At 40.6% G+C, this 17,219-nt stretch overlaps 1 protein-coding gene across 3 annotated transcripts in view; it reads left to right on the forward strand.

Moving 5' to 3' along the window:
* The window catches only part of NFIA (nuclear factor I/A), a 349,822-nt gene that overhangs the window by 312,312 nt on the left and 20,291 nt on the right, over window positions 1-17,219 (forward strand). For 2 of the 3 annotated variants that reach the window (XM_004679057.2, XM_012722388.1), the window contains exon 10: window positions 4,500-4,591. The exons of the other annotated variant lie outside the window; for it this stretch is intronic. In XM_004679057.2, coding sequence (XP_004679114.1) covers window positions 4,500-4,591 — 92 coding nt within the window. The remainder of the gene's footprint in view (window positions 1-4,499; window positions 4,592-17,219) is intronic. 3 annotated transcript variants of the gene reach the window in all.

Raw genomic sequence — 17,219 nt, forward strand, 5'->3', positions numbered from 1 at the left:
GCAGCTTCACCACAAGTTTCATCCCCTGCCAGGGAGGTGACCCACATGGTGCAGTAGACTTCTCCTGTCACTCCTGCTATTCCCCTCAGAAGTGTAATTTGTCAGTCTGCCTCTTCTGTACCCCACCCTGTCTCTGGTGAACCCTCTCACCACCCTTGAACCTCTGGCATGTACCCCAGTTCTGTATGCATAAATAAGTAAATATTAAAAAAAGAAGAAGAAAGGGGGGATGAATGTGAGTATAGAAAGTATCTCTTTTTGATGACACTCCAGTGATCAGACTTGTGGAGGTTAAGCGAATGAAGAAGTGGAGTCTCTCCTTTCATATAATTGAGTCTCCAATGAAACAGAATACAAATCTCTCTTCAATCTTCATGTCACTTGGTAGGCCAAGCAGCCAGGGTTTAGAAGACTTAATTGCTTCTTGTATCTGAAAGTAAATTCAGAAAATCAAAACTCAACAGGTCTTACATTTTGCTTTCTGCCAAGATGCCTCAGTGTCATTTCCAGGCAGAAGAGCTGGTCAGGGCATTTATTACTCAGGGAGTTCAGCCCAGAGCAGAATCGACCTACTTGAGGGCCCTCTGGGCACAGAGGGTGGTTCTTTTTTCACGGTTCACATTCCATGCAGCAGCAGCACTCAATCTAAACTTCCTTCTCTTTCTGGGTTTTTTTTTTGGTAATGATATAAATTCCTGTGGTTGTTAGAGCAAGACTAGATTCACATTTTTGTTTATCAGATTTGAGTAATTTTATTGATAGGGTTTTTTCCTAGAGATATATTAAATGACATCAGTATAAATATTTTGACATTTTAATATCTTTTTTTATTTAGTTGTGTCTTTCCAGAACCAGTAAAGCTCCCAACATTGTTATTCAAAACAATTTGGTCACATTCTCAAGATCATAGTCAGAAATGATTATTAGGGAAAGGCTATTACAGACTCAGAACTGATTCTTCTAGGAAGCTCATCATTCCTTTATATAGACACATCCCTCATTTTTTTCTTATCCAGAGGAAAAAAAAAAAAAACTGACACCACAGCCATTTCTGAGAACATAGAGGATGTTCTCCCAGGGTGCTGCTAACAGATCAACTTTGTGACTCTGCTTGCCAACCCCCAACCACCCCCCTAGAGACAGATTCCAGCATCCTCAGAGCCCCTGTAAAGCAATCGCTTATAAATGAAAGAACTGATAACACTGAAGCAGGACTTACCTAGCCCACAAGTGAAGGGTTAGAGAATTAACAATGCATATGATAAGTGCATATGAGATTTTCTGCAATTGGGATCAAATTCTGGCTTGGGATTTTGATACCACTGTGGCTAAGACAAATCTGACACTCTTAGATAATGCCAAGAAATATATTAGAAGAGGAAAACATGACCAGATTAGTGCAAATAAGAATCAGCAGAAGCTTCTTTTAGGAATATTCTTCCATAGTGTTGGGAAATGGCCTATGGGGATTGTAATTGTGTAGGTAGAATGGCTGCTGAAAAAAAAAAAAAATCTTTCCATCTCAAAAATAACCAAATAATCAGTAACTTGATTTCTAATAGTCATATACGCTATGAGGACTTTACACTGATTATATAAGCAAATTGATTTTCCTTTTGATGTTATCAGAAAATCATCAAGTACCTCTTAGTCTTCCCTCCAGAATCCTCAAAAATGTTTACAGTAATCTCCCCAGAAATTTTTTCCTGGATTTCCTGATTTCCTGAAGCTCTTCCTGCAGCATTTGATTATTACTGTTGTAAATAGGACCAGATTACAATTAAGAAAGATATGAATATGAGATAATACCACAGTAAACACAGTTGTATATAATGAGTTACTGCTTGCCCCTTTTACTTGATTTTGTATTCATGTTGAAAGCTCTTAACTGTGCATGTATAATTGATTCACCATGGTCTATGTGGTTGTTTTAATAAAAAGTTTTAGTTGAGGTTTTTGGTCAACATGTAACTCCCCTTCTTCTACTGTGTCTTTGGGAAAATTCAACTTAATGTCATATCATTTCTGGAACTACATCCTGTTATAGGTGAACACTCTGCCTGTTGTAGCTACAATAATGGAAAATGAGTCAGACTTTCTTTCTTCCTTCCTTGTTTTGCCTGCGTCCTTGATTTTCCCAGGAGCTATCTTTCTGTAGAATCAATTTTCCTGGGCACCTTTGTTGTATTCAATGACTAGAGTACTCAGAGATTTTTGTAGTTTTAATATACTTTTTTTTTTTGAACTTCAAACATACTGCCACTTTTCTTACCAATACTCCCTTTTTTGAACCAGAATAAATGTTGGAGCCATTTTAGTACCTGTGAGAATGCTAAAGATCTGGGATATTTTGAAACTAAGGTTGTCTCATGACTGAAGAAAAGAAAATATCCAACAGTAGCCTCAGAGTCATTCTCAGTGACTAAATTAATTAGTCACTGAATTAATGTTTAACCTTTCAAATGGCAAAATAAGTCAGGCAAAAATAGAGTATGGGATGAATACAGCTCTTCCAGGCTTAATAAACTTGCTATGGTCAGTAAAGAACTATCTTCACAGAGTGAAAAAAAGACAAAAAGGAAAGGAACCACATATTGTGGGATCAGTGAGCATGTTTGTTGATGAAGTCACTGGTATGGCACAAATGTCACAGGAAAGCCTGCTGTGTGTTATGATGACAGGGGCAGGCCCATGCACAGGGTTCTACTAATGCCACCAGAGTGAGAACTCATATTTCAGAATCTGTCATCAGTCACTTAGTCTTAATACTTACCAAACCCATCATGCCTTTTTGTTCTTTCTCAACTTACCTACCTATTCACCTGTGAAAGAATACTCCTCCCTACCCCCAACCACTAACTGGTTTAACAGGTTAGTTCATGTACTTCCTTCTTATCTCACCCATATCCTACCTGTGCCCTAGGAGCAGGTAATTACTCTATCAAGTAATTGCAGTTCATCCTTTTGAATATATAACTCTGTTAAGACTCCTTAACGTGTATCAGTGTAAGGCAGTAAGCTGAATGAAATAACAAAAAGGATTTTACTGAGCACTAAAAAAATTCTGTTTCCTCACCTGAATGAGAGGCACACACAGATTGACTAAACACAGAAGTCCTTTTTATCTCTTCAAGTCAGTCTGGGATAGGTTGGAGGAAATCAGAAGATACACATTGCGAGACAGCACAACATGCCATTCGTTTAGATCAGTTTATAGAGCCATTTCTGAACTTTTCTCTTACAACAACAAATATTCCTACAACAAGAATTTCCTGATTAATAGACATAGGGCCCCTTGTGTTCATCTGGTGGACCATCACTGACACAGGTCTGTGTGGGTGACTTAGCTCTGACCAAGGATGACCAGGAGGACTCAGGCCAAATAGGTGGAAATTTTATCCCTAGATCTTTTTAATATGGGAAATATGAGCAGCTTTCTGTAAAACAGAATATCAAAACCCAAGAAACAGATGTTAATATGGAAAAAAAAAATAACTAGCAAGTGGATGTGGTATTTCAGCCTTAAATATCTGTGTTTTGAAAATTGCAAATCCTTTTCGGGTTTTAGATGCTGTGAGTAGAGTTCATGTAGTAAACTTAGGACTTAATATTAAGAAATCTGAAATGAAGCAATGTCTATCTAAAAATTCTAATATAAAGAAATAATGCAAATAAATTTTTGGTGCTTTTATGGTAAGGAAGTGAATTGCAGGACATTGAAAAACAAAATGTGCGTTTGGATTTGTGAATCAGGGAGACACCAAAACCTTGGAACTTCTCTCACTAGAGTAGAGCTCCTAAATACAAATACAAAAACCAACAACAAAATTTCTAGTACTTTGAAAAGGATAGTAAACTGGTGTCTTGGTTTTATACAGGTCATGCAGTTTATGTTTGAATAGAAGGGTTCTAGGTGAGGGATACTACCGGTGTTCATATTGTAAGCACATTTTGTGCATCATAAAATTCCAGACACTCTGTTGGGCCTATAAAGATGGCTTGTTCAACGTGGTTTTCTACCTCCCTTTCTGGAGACCCCATTAAATCCTCTACAGAGACTTCTCTAGAAGCACGGGGACACTTCATAATTCTTAGGAGTGTAACCGTGTGAAAAGCAAGGTAGTCAAATGAACTGCTTTCCTCCCCTTTCCACCTAACTCCTTCCGCCTTGTGCTCTAAAGACTAGGATATCTCTTTCTGACCCCAGAGCTCGTGTTTAACTCAGAAAGTATTCTTTGCCAACGCCCTGCATGTTCTAATTCATATGATGGAAGAAGAAAAAGAGCTCTTCTGAGCATCAGTTTGCAATGTTTCGTTCCAGCAGTCTTCCCTTTTTGACTGTCTAAAATGCCCTTGCTAGCCAGAGCCCTTTGCTAGCTCAGTGTTCGCACATTTCCCTATTAATCAGCTGCATAGGCTCAGAGACTGTGTGTTTTGGTGTTGTTTGTGTGTGCAATCTCGTGCTGCTTCCTGAACGCATGTGTCCCTTCCCTTCACAGCCTACTCGACACCCAGCACCTCCCCCGCAAACCGATTCGTCAGTGTTGGACCACGGGATCCAAGCTTTGTAAATATCCCTCAACAGACACAGGTGGGCCGCTCTCATCTTTTCTGTATGTGGTGCAGCTTGTTTTATTCATCAGGTGCCTTGTAACTGTCTTTTAGCACAACTGGCTGCATTTCCCAGCCCCTGTTCTGTCCCCTTTCCTCCCGACCCCGCCCATCCCAGCCCTTGAGCCACATTTCCCTGTGTTCTCAGCGATCCTGGAAAACTATGCCTGTGAGTTTTGCTTCTTTACTGAGGGGGTAGAGGCAAGAGGGCTTCTGTGCCAGAACTGTTTTTGCTATGGCAAGAAAAGCTTCCCCATGCTAGATAGCATGTCCCCACTTCAGCAGTTCATGTCTCTCCACCTGTGAGCAGGCAGAAGCAGGCCTGAGGGTTCCCAGGCCTGGACAGTCACTCTGGCCAAGATGTCAGCATACCTGCTAGCTATGGGAGCGGAGGGGGGGCAGCCACTCTCACTTACTGATCTGTCCAGTCCCCAGAAACTAGGCAGACTTTCTCAAAGAAAGGCAAAGAACAGATTTGTGAAGCCCACTTGGTTCCTGGTGATAGTGCAGGAATAGGGAAGGTTGTGATGATTCGCTAACACGGAAGCTGTGGGGCTGGGGTGGTGTGTGAATAGTATGTCAGTTTTAGACATCTGTGGTTGAGAAAAGGGTTTGCCGGGATACCTAGAACCTGTTTTTTGATAGCTAGTTATGTCTTGTGGGAGTATAGGTCAAGAAGAAATCTTCTGTAAATGTTTTGGAATGTCTGCTGTTCCTTGAGAAGTAATATAAGAGTTTTTTAGTTCAAAGGTAATAGATATAGAGATATTTAGAGGTTTGTGAAGCAGAATGAGACTCAAGTTTTGAAAGAAACAACTTTCTGATTTCTTCATTAGAACTTGACCACATATTATCATAATTGACAATAGAGTATTTTCTCTGAGAGGTTGCAGCACGGCGTTTGGAAATACTCTCCGAGACAGTTTGTGCATGTGCTTGGCTGTAGTCTCTAGATACTTAATTTAGAGCTGCTCGTCTTTGTTGGTAAGGCGATGGCCAGGTGCTTATGAACAGAAAAGAGTGGCCTTCCTGGCTCTCTCTGTAAAGTGTTTTAGTTTATTACTGTGTCAACAGTGAGGGTTAAACTGCATTGCATCTGAAGTCTTCCTTACACTGAAGCAGGGTCATAGAAAGTACAGCCTCAGAAGAAGCAGCTGGAAGGAAAGGGGGAGAGAAAGCAGAGGGAGAAAGTTAACTCTTAAATTTCCCACTTCTGTGTTTTCAACTGGAACTGGCTTGTATTTGGCATCTGGGATTAATGTCCCTTCAGTACCTTGCATTGAATTGTCCAAGTTTATGAGTTATTTTCCTATACCTTTAAGTAATTAATGGCTGTATCTGAAGTTGAATAATTATGTTGAATGCGTTGAAATGGAAGAACATCACTCCTTTCTGTACTTTTGGTTGATGTGCTCAAATGTGATGGGAGTAAAGAACGAGGGACAGTGACTCTACATTGGTCAATTGCTTCTCTCAAAGTACCAATGCTCAGGTTTACTTCGTTATAAACCTCAAAAATGCAGCTTTGAAATGTCCTGTTTGTGTTTTACATAAAAATTTTATATAAGCTATGATTCACAATCACTGAAATTGTACCCTGTGTTCCATTCAGTTTATTTCTCTATAATCAAAACATGTTATATTCCAGTGTGGCTTTGTTACACAAATACCTTATTTAACCCACAAAGTGAGTCTTCAGGATGTTAACCACAAGAATTCAATTTTTAAAAATCCAGATTTTTCACGCATCTGGTTGAATGATGTCATGTAGCACCGATATTGGCATCTGGAGCTGAATTTTTTTGGTTTCCATTAAATATTTGGCATCGTGGGGACAACAGCTAAATGTTTCTTGTCACAATGACACCTGCCACATTTGGCTTGAAGAAAGCTCGCCTCGATTTTCTTATGAGAAACTGTGCTAATGGAATTGTCACATTGTACCAAAAACCCTGAGTAAAAAATTATGTGTGTTAGATATTTGTATTTCAAGGTGTTTATATTAACTTTATATTAAGGAACTACTTTCAGAAACCATTTATTATATTTAATATGTATTTGACATAGCTAAGGGTAATAAAAGTAATGCCATGCTTTGAAAAGAAGCTCCTTTTTGAGAGGATAGAAGTTTGGGAAAATACTTTTCAGGAATGTTTGAAGACATCGTTTGGACACGGCTTGCAGATTAGTAATTTCCTAGGCAAGCTTGTGTTTTTCTACTTTGATACTTTTGCTAATAAGGCATGACAGTTGTATTAATTGAATTACAGGAAAAGTTTTCTGGGAAAATAAAGTTTGCCTTCTGCCTTTGGAGAAGTAAAACTTGCAGAGTCACCCAGGCAGATACTTGAGCTTTGTTCATACAGAAAAGTATCCTGTACATAAATCCATAAACAAACCCGGAACAAATGGCCTCTCTTTCTACAATGACAAGTTCCCAGTAGAAATCTCTTCAAATGCCTGAATCAACTTATAGAAGACAGTAGGTACTGTCTCTCTTTTCTCTAGCAGCTAGAACATAAACTAATTCATAGAGATATAAAGGAGACAATTTACAATTTGTCATAAGCCCTTTCTTTGAAAAGGAGTTCTTGGATTAATGTTTGCTTCTATTAGGTACAGTCTGTATACTAAGTACCTCAGGTACTCTGTCTGATAGATCTTTATAGCCACCCACAGGCTATATACAGTTATCTCACCTTATAGGTATGGAAGCTGAGGCCTAAAAAACTGTTGAGCTTCCAAAAACATCTTCATCACCACAAAAAGAGGCCCACACTCATTAGCCATCAAGATATTTATTTTTGATTTTGTCAAATTGCCTCATCAAAATTAAAACAAGTATTGTTTGGACCCACAGAAAAAGAGAGAGAGAGAGACTTGATCTCCCTGAAGCCCTACAGCAGTCAGACACAGAGCAAGAATGCAGGCCCAGTATGCCCAAGTTGAAGGTCTTTCCTCTGCAGACACTGTGCTGTGTTGTCTCTGGAGCTGGTGAGCCCTTTCTGCAGATATTCAAGCAGATACTGGTGCTCAACTCTCAGAAATAGTACCTGCATTATTATTCCTTGCTTTTCATACAAGGTTGCATTAAAGTCTAATTTATCAGCATACATCCAAAGGAATGAAAGCAATGTCTCCAAGGGAGTTTTGGACACCCATGTTCTTAGCTGCATTATTCAAAGTAGCCCAAAATTGGAAAAACCCTATTTTCCACCCACAGATAAATGGATAAACAAAACAGTATATGCATTGTACTGTGCATATACTATTTGAATGGGGTAAAGTATATACTGTTCTACCTCTAAAGGGAAGGTAATTTAGCAATATAAACAGCATGAATGAACCTGGAAGATGTTGTGCTAAAGGAAATAAGTCATCACAAAAGACAAAAAAGTATGATTGTACTTGTGCAAGGTACTTGAAACAGTCCATTTCATAGACAGAAAGTAGAATGGAGTTTACCAGGAATGCAGGAGATGATGTGATGGTCAGTTATTTCTTGCTCGATATAATTTCAGTTTTGCCAGATGAAAACAGTTCTCCATGTGGTTGGTCATGATGGAGACCCCACAATGGCATTGTATGAATACTGTTCAACTCGACACTTAAAAATGGTTAAGATACGGGGCTTTGGGGGGACCCTCCCTGGTGGCACAGCGGGCTAGGATACAGCACTGCAAGCCAACTGCAGTTGCCTCAGTGCGAGTTCAGTTCCCCACCCCAGAGGTGATCCACATGGTGCGGCAGACCTCTCCTGACCTACCCGCTGCTCCCCTCAGCAGTGTACTTCATCGTTCTGCCTGTTCTGCTCCCCACTCTGTCTCTGGTGAATCCTCTCACCACCCCTGCACATCTGGCTTGTACCCCAGTTTTGTATGCACAAATAAATTAATTTTAAAGAAAAGAAATAGGATCCTTGATCCTGTTGATTTTTTTTTAATGTAATGTTAAGATGGTATATTTTATGTTTTGTGTAGTTCACCCCAATTTAAAAAAATGTAGTTATCAGATAAACTTAAACAGCCCTTCCAACTCTTCAAAGTCTAAGCTTTTATGAGTCAGAAAAAGTGAACTAATTCTCCACAAAATCCACCATATCAGTGTGCTCACCTCTCTGGAAATGCTCCTCCTCAGGCCGGCACATTGTAGACAGTCAGCGTGTATTGGTTGAATCTATAAGATACACAAGGAAGTTTACAAATAATGACTTTTTCTTATTACAGTCACGATACCTGTTAATTGTGGAAGATACAGATGGGAAAAATAATAAAAGTCACTTGTGTTCCTACTGTTAACATTTCTGCATAAATCCATTCTGGCTGTGTCTCTGCATACAAATACATTGCAAAAATGAGATCATATTATATACACTGTGTTGGTAACCTGCTGTTTCTTCCCCTTAACAATATATTATGGCCTTCTTTCCATGTAAATTGGAAAAATTGAATATTGGCTTTTATTGCACCTATTCATCATCTGTAATGATTGGTAGGGAAAGATAACATGGATAATTGAAAGCCATTTTTCCTCCTCCTTCCCTTCCAGTCTATGTTTTTCTCCAGAGAGTTGCTCCTTTCACTGAGACAGAATTGCCTTCCCTTAGCCATGCCTTCAGCTAGTTTTCCTTCAGACTGCCTTCCGGCGACACTGTATCTCTCTCCCCAGCTTTTGGGTCTGTTTGGACTCTCCTACCCAGCTGTCTACCCCATTCTTCTGCAACCCTTGTCTGCTGCCTCTGCTACTATCATTATTTGCTTCACCTTGTTCTCCTCTTCCATCAGTTTACAGCTCCTCATTGGCATGAGGGTGGCCACCTCTCGACACTCTTTAGAACACCCTACTAACCTGAGAAACCATGACCACGTACCCCACCCGAACCTGTTATTTTTCAATATTGTCCAGTGGCAGTTGATATTAACATACAAAAAAGCCTCTGGGGCATAGAAGAATATTTAGTCCACTCTGGGCAAAATTAACATACCCAACACGCCCATTGAATGAAATAGTATAATAGAGAATATGCCATTGTCTCAAATAGCAGAAAGCCAATGGCCATTTCAATTGCATCCCATAATTTAATCTGATCCCTGGAAATGAGAGCCATTAAGAGGAGGCATTTATTTAGAGAAAAAAAGTTAATATTTCATCATCAGGTAATAAATAGACATACCAATTCCCACACAGAAGGACGGAGCAAAGAACTCATTTTGATTCAGGTTCTAGTTTAATCAGAATGTTCAAATAAAATGCTTAACCTGCAGAACTCCAATGAGTACTAATTCTTTAAAATGAAAAATGAGTGCAAACAATATTAAAAACAGGCATTTCTCCCCTGCCACACATATCTATCACTGTTCTGCATCATCAGAATTGCGGTATCTGCAATGCTATTTAAAACCGAATTACCATTTGGGTTATTAGAAGAATCGCTTGGCGTGGCATGGGCCTGATTTGTTGACAAAAGGCACAGGTGCTGTAACCTTTGCTTAATAAATCATTTAGCTGCCTGACTTGCAGGCAGTGTGACTGCCTTTGCCTCATGAAATTTACAAATGTATGCACAAGCCACGTACTTCACAGTGCCGGAAGCCAGCTAATCTGGAGAGGGTCCTGCATCCCTAAAATTATGGGCATGGCACCATTGTCTGCCTTTGGTGGGGGTGCACAAGGAGTGCTAGGGGGTGGTGAATACGGAGAGCATTTCGATCTGCAGCCTTCCTGTGCATCATATTCCTGAAGCTCTGCCTGAGAACCAAAGCTGAGAAAATCTGCAAAACTTTTTGAGTTCCTTTCTTCAGCCACTCATCATGTTTGACTGTATTCCCAACCTACAGAATGCAGAATATCAATTCTCACATTCAAAGCCTGGTAGAGGAAACCAATGTAAAGAAATAGAAATGATGAGAACAACCTTACTTATCACCTTAATTCAGCGTGATATCATCTCTGATAAGGAGTTGCCTAGGAAGCTTTGAGGCGGAGTTGGGTGTAAGAACTTTCCAAAGAGTGGAAGCAGCAGAAATTACTAATTTGTTTTTCTCTTTGATTTTGGTCTGATTTAAGGTCAGAGCCTTATCTAGTTCATATACCTTTTACCTTGTTTTTTTCTTCTTTTAGCTTTTTCCCCTTTATTCATGAGCTATTAGATAAGGTTTTTTGCTCATCCTAAAAAGAAAGACCTGTTAGTTCTGTCTTCACTGGACTCAGCAGATAAAATTAGAATCCTTTCCTGCCGCAGGCCTATCAGCCAGCAGCCCCCTCACCCCTCATTTGCAAGAAACACCCCCTCCTTGTGTAATGCTCTCACCCTTGGCAGTAAACTCATTTGAGATTGCTCTTCAATTAGCTGAAGCCATTCCCTGCCTCCTCCCACCTGAACGGAGCTGCCTGCCTGTAGGAGGCTAGGTAACTACACACAAGTTCAAGGAGCAGATGGGGAGTGGTAAGAAACTCAGAGACCCTTCAAGGGGAAAAAATGAAAGTATCCTCCTCCTTATAGTTAACATTAGAGTCGTTTAACTTACAAGTTCACACAGCTAAAATCTCCCAAAATTGGAGAATGGCAGATAAAATTCTATTTATTCCTGACTTGGAAAAAAGTTTAATTGCCAAATTGATCCTCTGAATTAAGGGCCCAGGTACCCCAGACTACACTCACTTCAGTTCTCAGAGCCATCTGAGGAAGGTTGCTGCTATTCCCACTTTAGAGGTGAGGAAACAAAGTTCCAGAAGCACATACTTGTCCCCTGTCACCTAAAAGTCAGACCTGTCACCTAAAAGTTGTTCCTTTCCAAACACTATCCCCATCCCTCATTGTTTATATTGAACGGTTACTGACCATTGTCTCTTTAAGACGGTCTAAGACTGACTCATCCTTTTACATCAAAGGTCAGAAACTGAGAAAGGAGGTCCTCTGGGCTAGACCTGATGCTTTACTTGGTTCCTCTGAAGTCCTGCCCTAGTTGCCAATTTAAAAAATAAAAACTGAGCACATTCTCTCATCCTGCCTGGGAAAAAGAACTTTGCTAATGATATTAGTCTGCATCTGTGAAAACAAGTAATGTCTGCCTAGGGACCAGAGACCTAAGGCATGGGCTTCTTTTCAGATCTCAGTTGAGAAGGACCTTCTTCCATCACATGAAAACAAAGGGTGTCTCATTCTCTGTTATTGTTTTTCCTGGTGAGTTAGTTTATCTAAATGGGTTTGTTAGCTCAAAAGTGTGTGTGTGTGTGTTTGGGTGTGTGTATGATCGTCTGTGGTTGTTTATAGAGTCTTAAATACTCTTTATGTAGAGAACATGTTACACACCTACAAAACACTCCACAAAGGTTGGCTTTCATAGTTTGATTAACAGCTAACCTCTTAGAGTGAAATGGTATTTTCTGAATTACAAAATAATTGCTTGTTTGATCTTAAGAGCAATTCTTTGAAGTAGGCTTTTATCTCCATAATATGGATTTTTAAAGCTGAGGTTTAAAGAGAGAAAGCAGTGTAGTCAGAAGTTGGCAGATACCACCTTCTCATTCCAAAACCAGACTCCCTTCAGTGTCCGCTCAGGGATGGACTGTTGTGAGCCCATCCCCACGTGCTGTTGTGGTTATGGGCAGAACCTGCCAAACACTGATCTAAAGCAATCATCTAGCAAACTAGGACAGTCCTCCACTCCCCAGATCATAGTTCTCCGGGTTGTCCCACTGAGAATCTCCCATAGAAGTACCCCAAAAGTCTGATTTAAAAGGGTGCACACCATTTCAAATCCCTGTTAAGTATCCCAAGGACCAAAATTACTCCCCAAAGGGAGATGCTATCACTAAGGTGTTAGTACTGATGGCACTTGAAAGTACCCCAGAATCTGGAGGAAAGGCAGTGCATGGTCATTTTTTTTCCTCTTCTGTTCTCACTCCAGTCGTAGGTGTTGAATAGTAAGCAACACTTCTGGGGGATGAGTTACTCATGCAATCTGCTTTCCCCGCCTCCCTCCTACTGTGGGCACGAGTGCACCCGCCCAGCTCCCAGCTCCCACACCAACCTGTAAGTTCTTGACACATTCTCTTCATATATACTTGGCAGCTGACTAGCTGACAGGCTATGAGACACTCTTAAAATAAGTGGTTCAATAAACAGAACCTTTGTCTTTCAAGTTTTATTTTGGTAGCACGGATTAGACATCCTCAGCCTGTTTTCCTTGCGGACAGAGTCGGAACCTCACTTTTAGGCACTGGCCTCATTTTCCTCCATCACTGCTTGGACTTCAGTGATCCTATCTCTTCTAACTACATGTCTACGTTTGATTTTAGCCTTTTTGTTTGACTGGGTTTTGTCTTACTCCAAAACGATTTGGAGAAGCTTCTTAGTTTGAAACAAATTGCAGTATTGTTGAAAGAAGTGAGGTACCTGTGTGGAATCTGGTACAAACCAGTACTCAATAAATATTGGTTCCTTTCTTGCTTCTTCTTAAAAAGAAATCAGTGACAATGGAGAAGGAAAGGAAGAATGGGAGATTTCACAGGAATGTTGGATTTCATGGAGGAAGAGCAAGGAGACTAAAAGTCTGGTTTCATTAAATCAGCCCTTGGGATTGTGGGGAAAAGGAAACAGATGAAATGGGGGAAAGTTGAAAAAAGAAACTGTGAGTTGAAGTAAATAACTAAGCAGTGTTAGACTAACCGTTAAGGAGAGTCTTACAACAAAATCAGACAACGATAGTATCAACTTGAGAATTGTCCTCATCATGGCCAGTCCTTAGATGGGTCTTGCTAATGATGCTTCAAGGTGCAAAAGAAGATGCATTCAGTACTTAGAGTATGATTTCCTTTGTGGGGAACAGAGAAAAAGCCAGGAATTAACCTGGGATCAGACCTGTTTTCATAACCTGATTGTGTCATTTATCTGGGTGATCTTGGTCATTTATCTGATGTTAGCTTTTAAAATTCTCTTTCCTCACCTTCGAAGGAAAGGATGTAATCATACCTACTTTATAGAAGAAAACCCAGTTGAGTATAACTTAAGCCAATCAGGATTATTTTTCTCACATAACAAGAAGTCTGTCAAAATGTGGTTGTTGGCATTATTTCAGCTGCTGCATGATGCCAGCAAGAATCCATATTCTTTCTAACATTCTACTCCTCCATCCTTAGTATGCTGTCTTGTCATTCCCTTGTTCAACACCTCTGGTGGCAAAATGGCTGCAGCAACACCAGATTGCATACCCATAGCCTACCCCATTATCCCTCTTATATCAAGGCAGCAAAGACCCTGCCATACTCACCTTCTGCCTGTTAGCAAATTCCTCTTTATGGCTCACTGACTAAAAACGGGTCACACTTTACTCTTTAGCTGCAAAAGACGCTAGAAGAGCCAGCACAGTATTATCTTGATTAACTTAAATCATGATCCATTATGATTCTCCCTAAAAAAAAAAAAAAAAACTGGCAAAAGGAAAGGTGATGAATAATTGGCAGGCCTTCTCTGACATGACCCCATTCTCCCATCCCCTAATACATTTCATGTACTTTTCAACTCCAGCTGTTGCTCTTCTTTCCCTTTACCTCTTAATGTTTGTTTTCTTGTACTACCTTTGCTCCACACTCACTCCTCACGTGTCTAGGAGACATATATGTGGTGTGTGTGGATGAGTGTCCAATGATCATGTCATTTCAGCCCTCTAAGTCCAGGGTTTGGGCAGAGGTACTGGAGTTTTGACAGACAGCTCCCATGGAGCTGGGTGAGTGTTCTCCTGGGAAACAGACACTCTGAAAAGGCCGAGTTGGAGGACACATGCTGTTGTAATTGTAAGGGAACTCTGTGCAATGGTGCCCTCTGTGTGCCCTCTCAGGTGTTTATCAGTCAGCAATAGGTTCTGGATTTCTCTTTTATGACTTGGAACCAGGTGCTTCCTTTGCAGAAGAAAAGAACCTGGTTTTGCTGAGCTTGAGTTAACAAAGTTCAGAGAACAGGAAAATGAGTTGATTAGCTCTGAAACATGAACTCTGAGGAAGAAGGCCGGACAGGTGGTGCTCTTACTTCCCACAAAGTCCCTGTATACAAACCCCATGCCTAAGGAATCTGCTTTTCTGACCACTTCTGCATTCTAAATAAGGACTCTTCTCCTTGGAGAGGGGTTCCCTTCCCATGTAGACTTTCTCAGCTCTTCTGATGAGTTGAAGACCTTGAAATTCCACAAACACACATAGTTTCAGGGCCAGAGCCTACTCTGTAGTGAGATTTATCAACGATCTCACCAGAATCTCAATGATTTTTTGCATCTTCTTTTCTCATACCCACTCACTTACCTTCTTGTTTGTTTACTGAAGGTTGAAGGAATATTCTATTAGTGGCCTCTCTTTTGGGGATATAGTCTTTCAGTGTAGCCTATTCATTGAGTTACATTCCACAGCACACGCCTCCCCAAAATATTTGCATGAGAATTTTTCCTTAGGCTTCAAATTGCTTCTTTTAGAGCCGAGATGAAATAACTTAGCACTTCTAATTGGCTTTTCACTTTCCAAATGCTTTACACATTAACTAATGAATCACATGAGCTTGTGATAAGCTAGATCCCTCTCTTGGAGCTGAGACATTAGGTTAGGACAGGCTGTCCTGCCCTGTGTTCCTCACCCTCACAACCTCCCTCCCCAGAGTCTGAATGTGTTGGGATAATGGAGCTAACAACCTAGGCACAAAGTTCTCAGTACAAGACAACCTCAGGCTCCCAAAGTGATGCCTTAATGATGTGGGAAGCACCCTGTGCTGCCTTTCAAGACTGGATTGATATGTGGCTCTTGTTGCCTCAAGTAGCTACACACTTGATCTTAGGGAGGAGCAAAAAACCAGAATTTACTAACCATCTACTATATTTGGGGCACCAGACTTAGCTAAAAGGAGGTATACTATAGATGATCCAATTCCTGTGTTCATTGCTCACAGACTTCTAGGGAGAAAGACTGTTCTCTGCATTCAATAAGATGTGATAAGTGGCCCTCCCTGGTGGCGCAGCAGGTTAAAGCACAGCACTGAGAATCTAAAGCCGCTTCCGCGTGAGTTCGATTCCCGCCTGCCCCGGAGGTGACCACATGGCGTGGCAGACCTCTCCTGATCCGCCCGCTGCTCCCCTCAGCAGTGTACTTCGTCTCTCTGCCTGTTCTGCTCTCCACTCTGTCTCTGGTGAAGCCTCTCGCTGCCCCTGAGCCTCTGGCTGTACCCCAGTTCTGTATGCACAAATAAATAAATCTTTAAAAAAAAAAAAAAAGATGTGATAAGCAAAAGTAAGCATGTATATTCTACAAGTAGTCCAAAGAGCAGGTAATTAACTCTGGGGAAAAACAACAAACTGATAGAAGATATTCTAGAGAATATCTAGAGAGTGCTACATAGGCTTATTTTGAAGGAAACAAACATAGTTGGTGGGGAGACTGTTCCATTGCAGGTAAGGGAACAGCATGTGCAAAGGGCCAGCAGTATGTGTCTCCAGAACTCTCTTATTTGGTCTATCTGTCAATTAGCAGTAGTTAATGACAGTCATATAGTGAGGCTGAGAAGTGAGACAGGGTCTAGTTACCTAAATAAGTACAGAGCTTTATATAATGAAAAGGCATTTGGATTTTATCCTATGGAAGTAAAAAGCAGGTAGAAGGCACAGTGAGGTCCCTTTGAATAAACTTCAACCTAGTTTGGTTAAACTCATTAAGTATGGGACTTTACATTTAGCATCAGCATTAAGACTTATGATTCGTAAGTCTCCTTCTCTTGCACATTATAAGGTAGTGGAGAAAGCATAAGCTTTGAAGACAGACAAATATGATTTTGATTTGTCTTGATGTGTGGCTGTGATGGACTGCTTCCCCACCCTAAAGTCATATGTTAAAACCCTCACCCCCAAAGTGATGGTATTTGTTAATTAGGTTTCAGGGAGGGTGGGAGGCTCATGATGTGATTGGTGTCCTTACAAAAAGGGACACCAGAGAACTTGCTGTAAGCCATCTGAGAACTTAGTAAGAAGGTAGATGTCTGCAAGCCATGAAAAGGGTCTGCATCAGGGACCAGGTAGGCTGACACCTTCACCTTAGATTCCTAGCTTCCAGAAATGCTGGGGGGAAAAAGTCTGTTGTTTAAGCCTCCAACGCTGATATTTTGAAATGATGACATGAGCAACTAGTACAGTGATCTTGGAGTAATTTTAAACCTTTCTAACCCTCATATGTCACATTTATAAAATTAGATATTAATTCCTGAGTTCCACTTAAAAGAAATAGTTTGTCAGTGAGTATGGTTTGAATGTAAAGCCCCCAGCACCCTTCCTGGTCCTTGGAAGGCTGACAAATGCTGCTGCTTTTCTACTTTAAAATTAAACTTCTGCAAGCACCAGATGTAAAGTGGCTGCATCTCATTCGTCGTGAGGTCCAGAGACCCGTGATTGTCAGTAGAAACACAGAAATGTTAATATGGCCATAGCCCCACAGGTAATTTGGTCATTTTCCCCCCTGAGCTGAGTCTCTTCCCTACCCCTTCCCCATCTCCTCACATCCTTTTTCCTAAATTGTGCCATTAATTCTCTCATTATCGAGTGGAATGATATTTATTTATTAAGAACATACTTAGCATACTC

Source organism: Condylura cristata, unplaced genomic scaffold (genome assembly GCF_000260355.1).
Source record: "Condylura cristata isolate star-nosed mole 26May11 unplaced genomic scaffold, ConCri1.0 scaffold00008, whole genome shotgun sequence".
In the NCBI taxonomy this organism is placed as follows: Eukaryota; Metazoa; Chordata; class Mammalia; order Eulipotyphla; family Talpidae; genus Condylura; species Condylura cristata.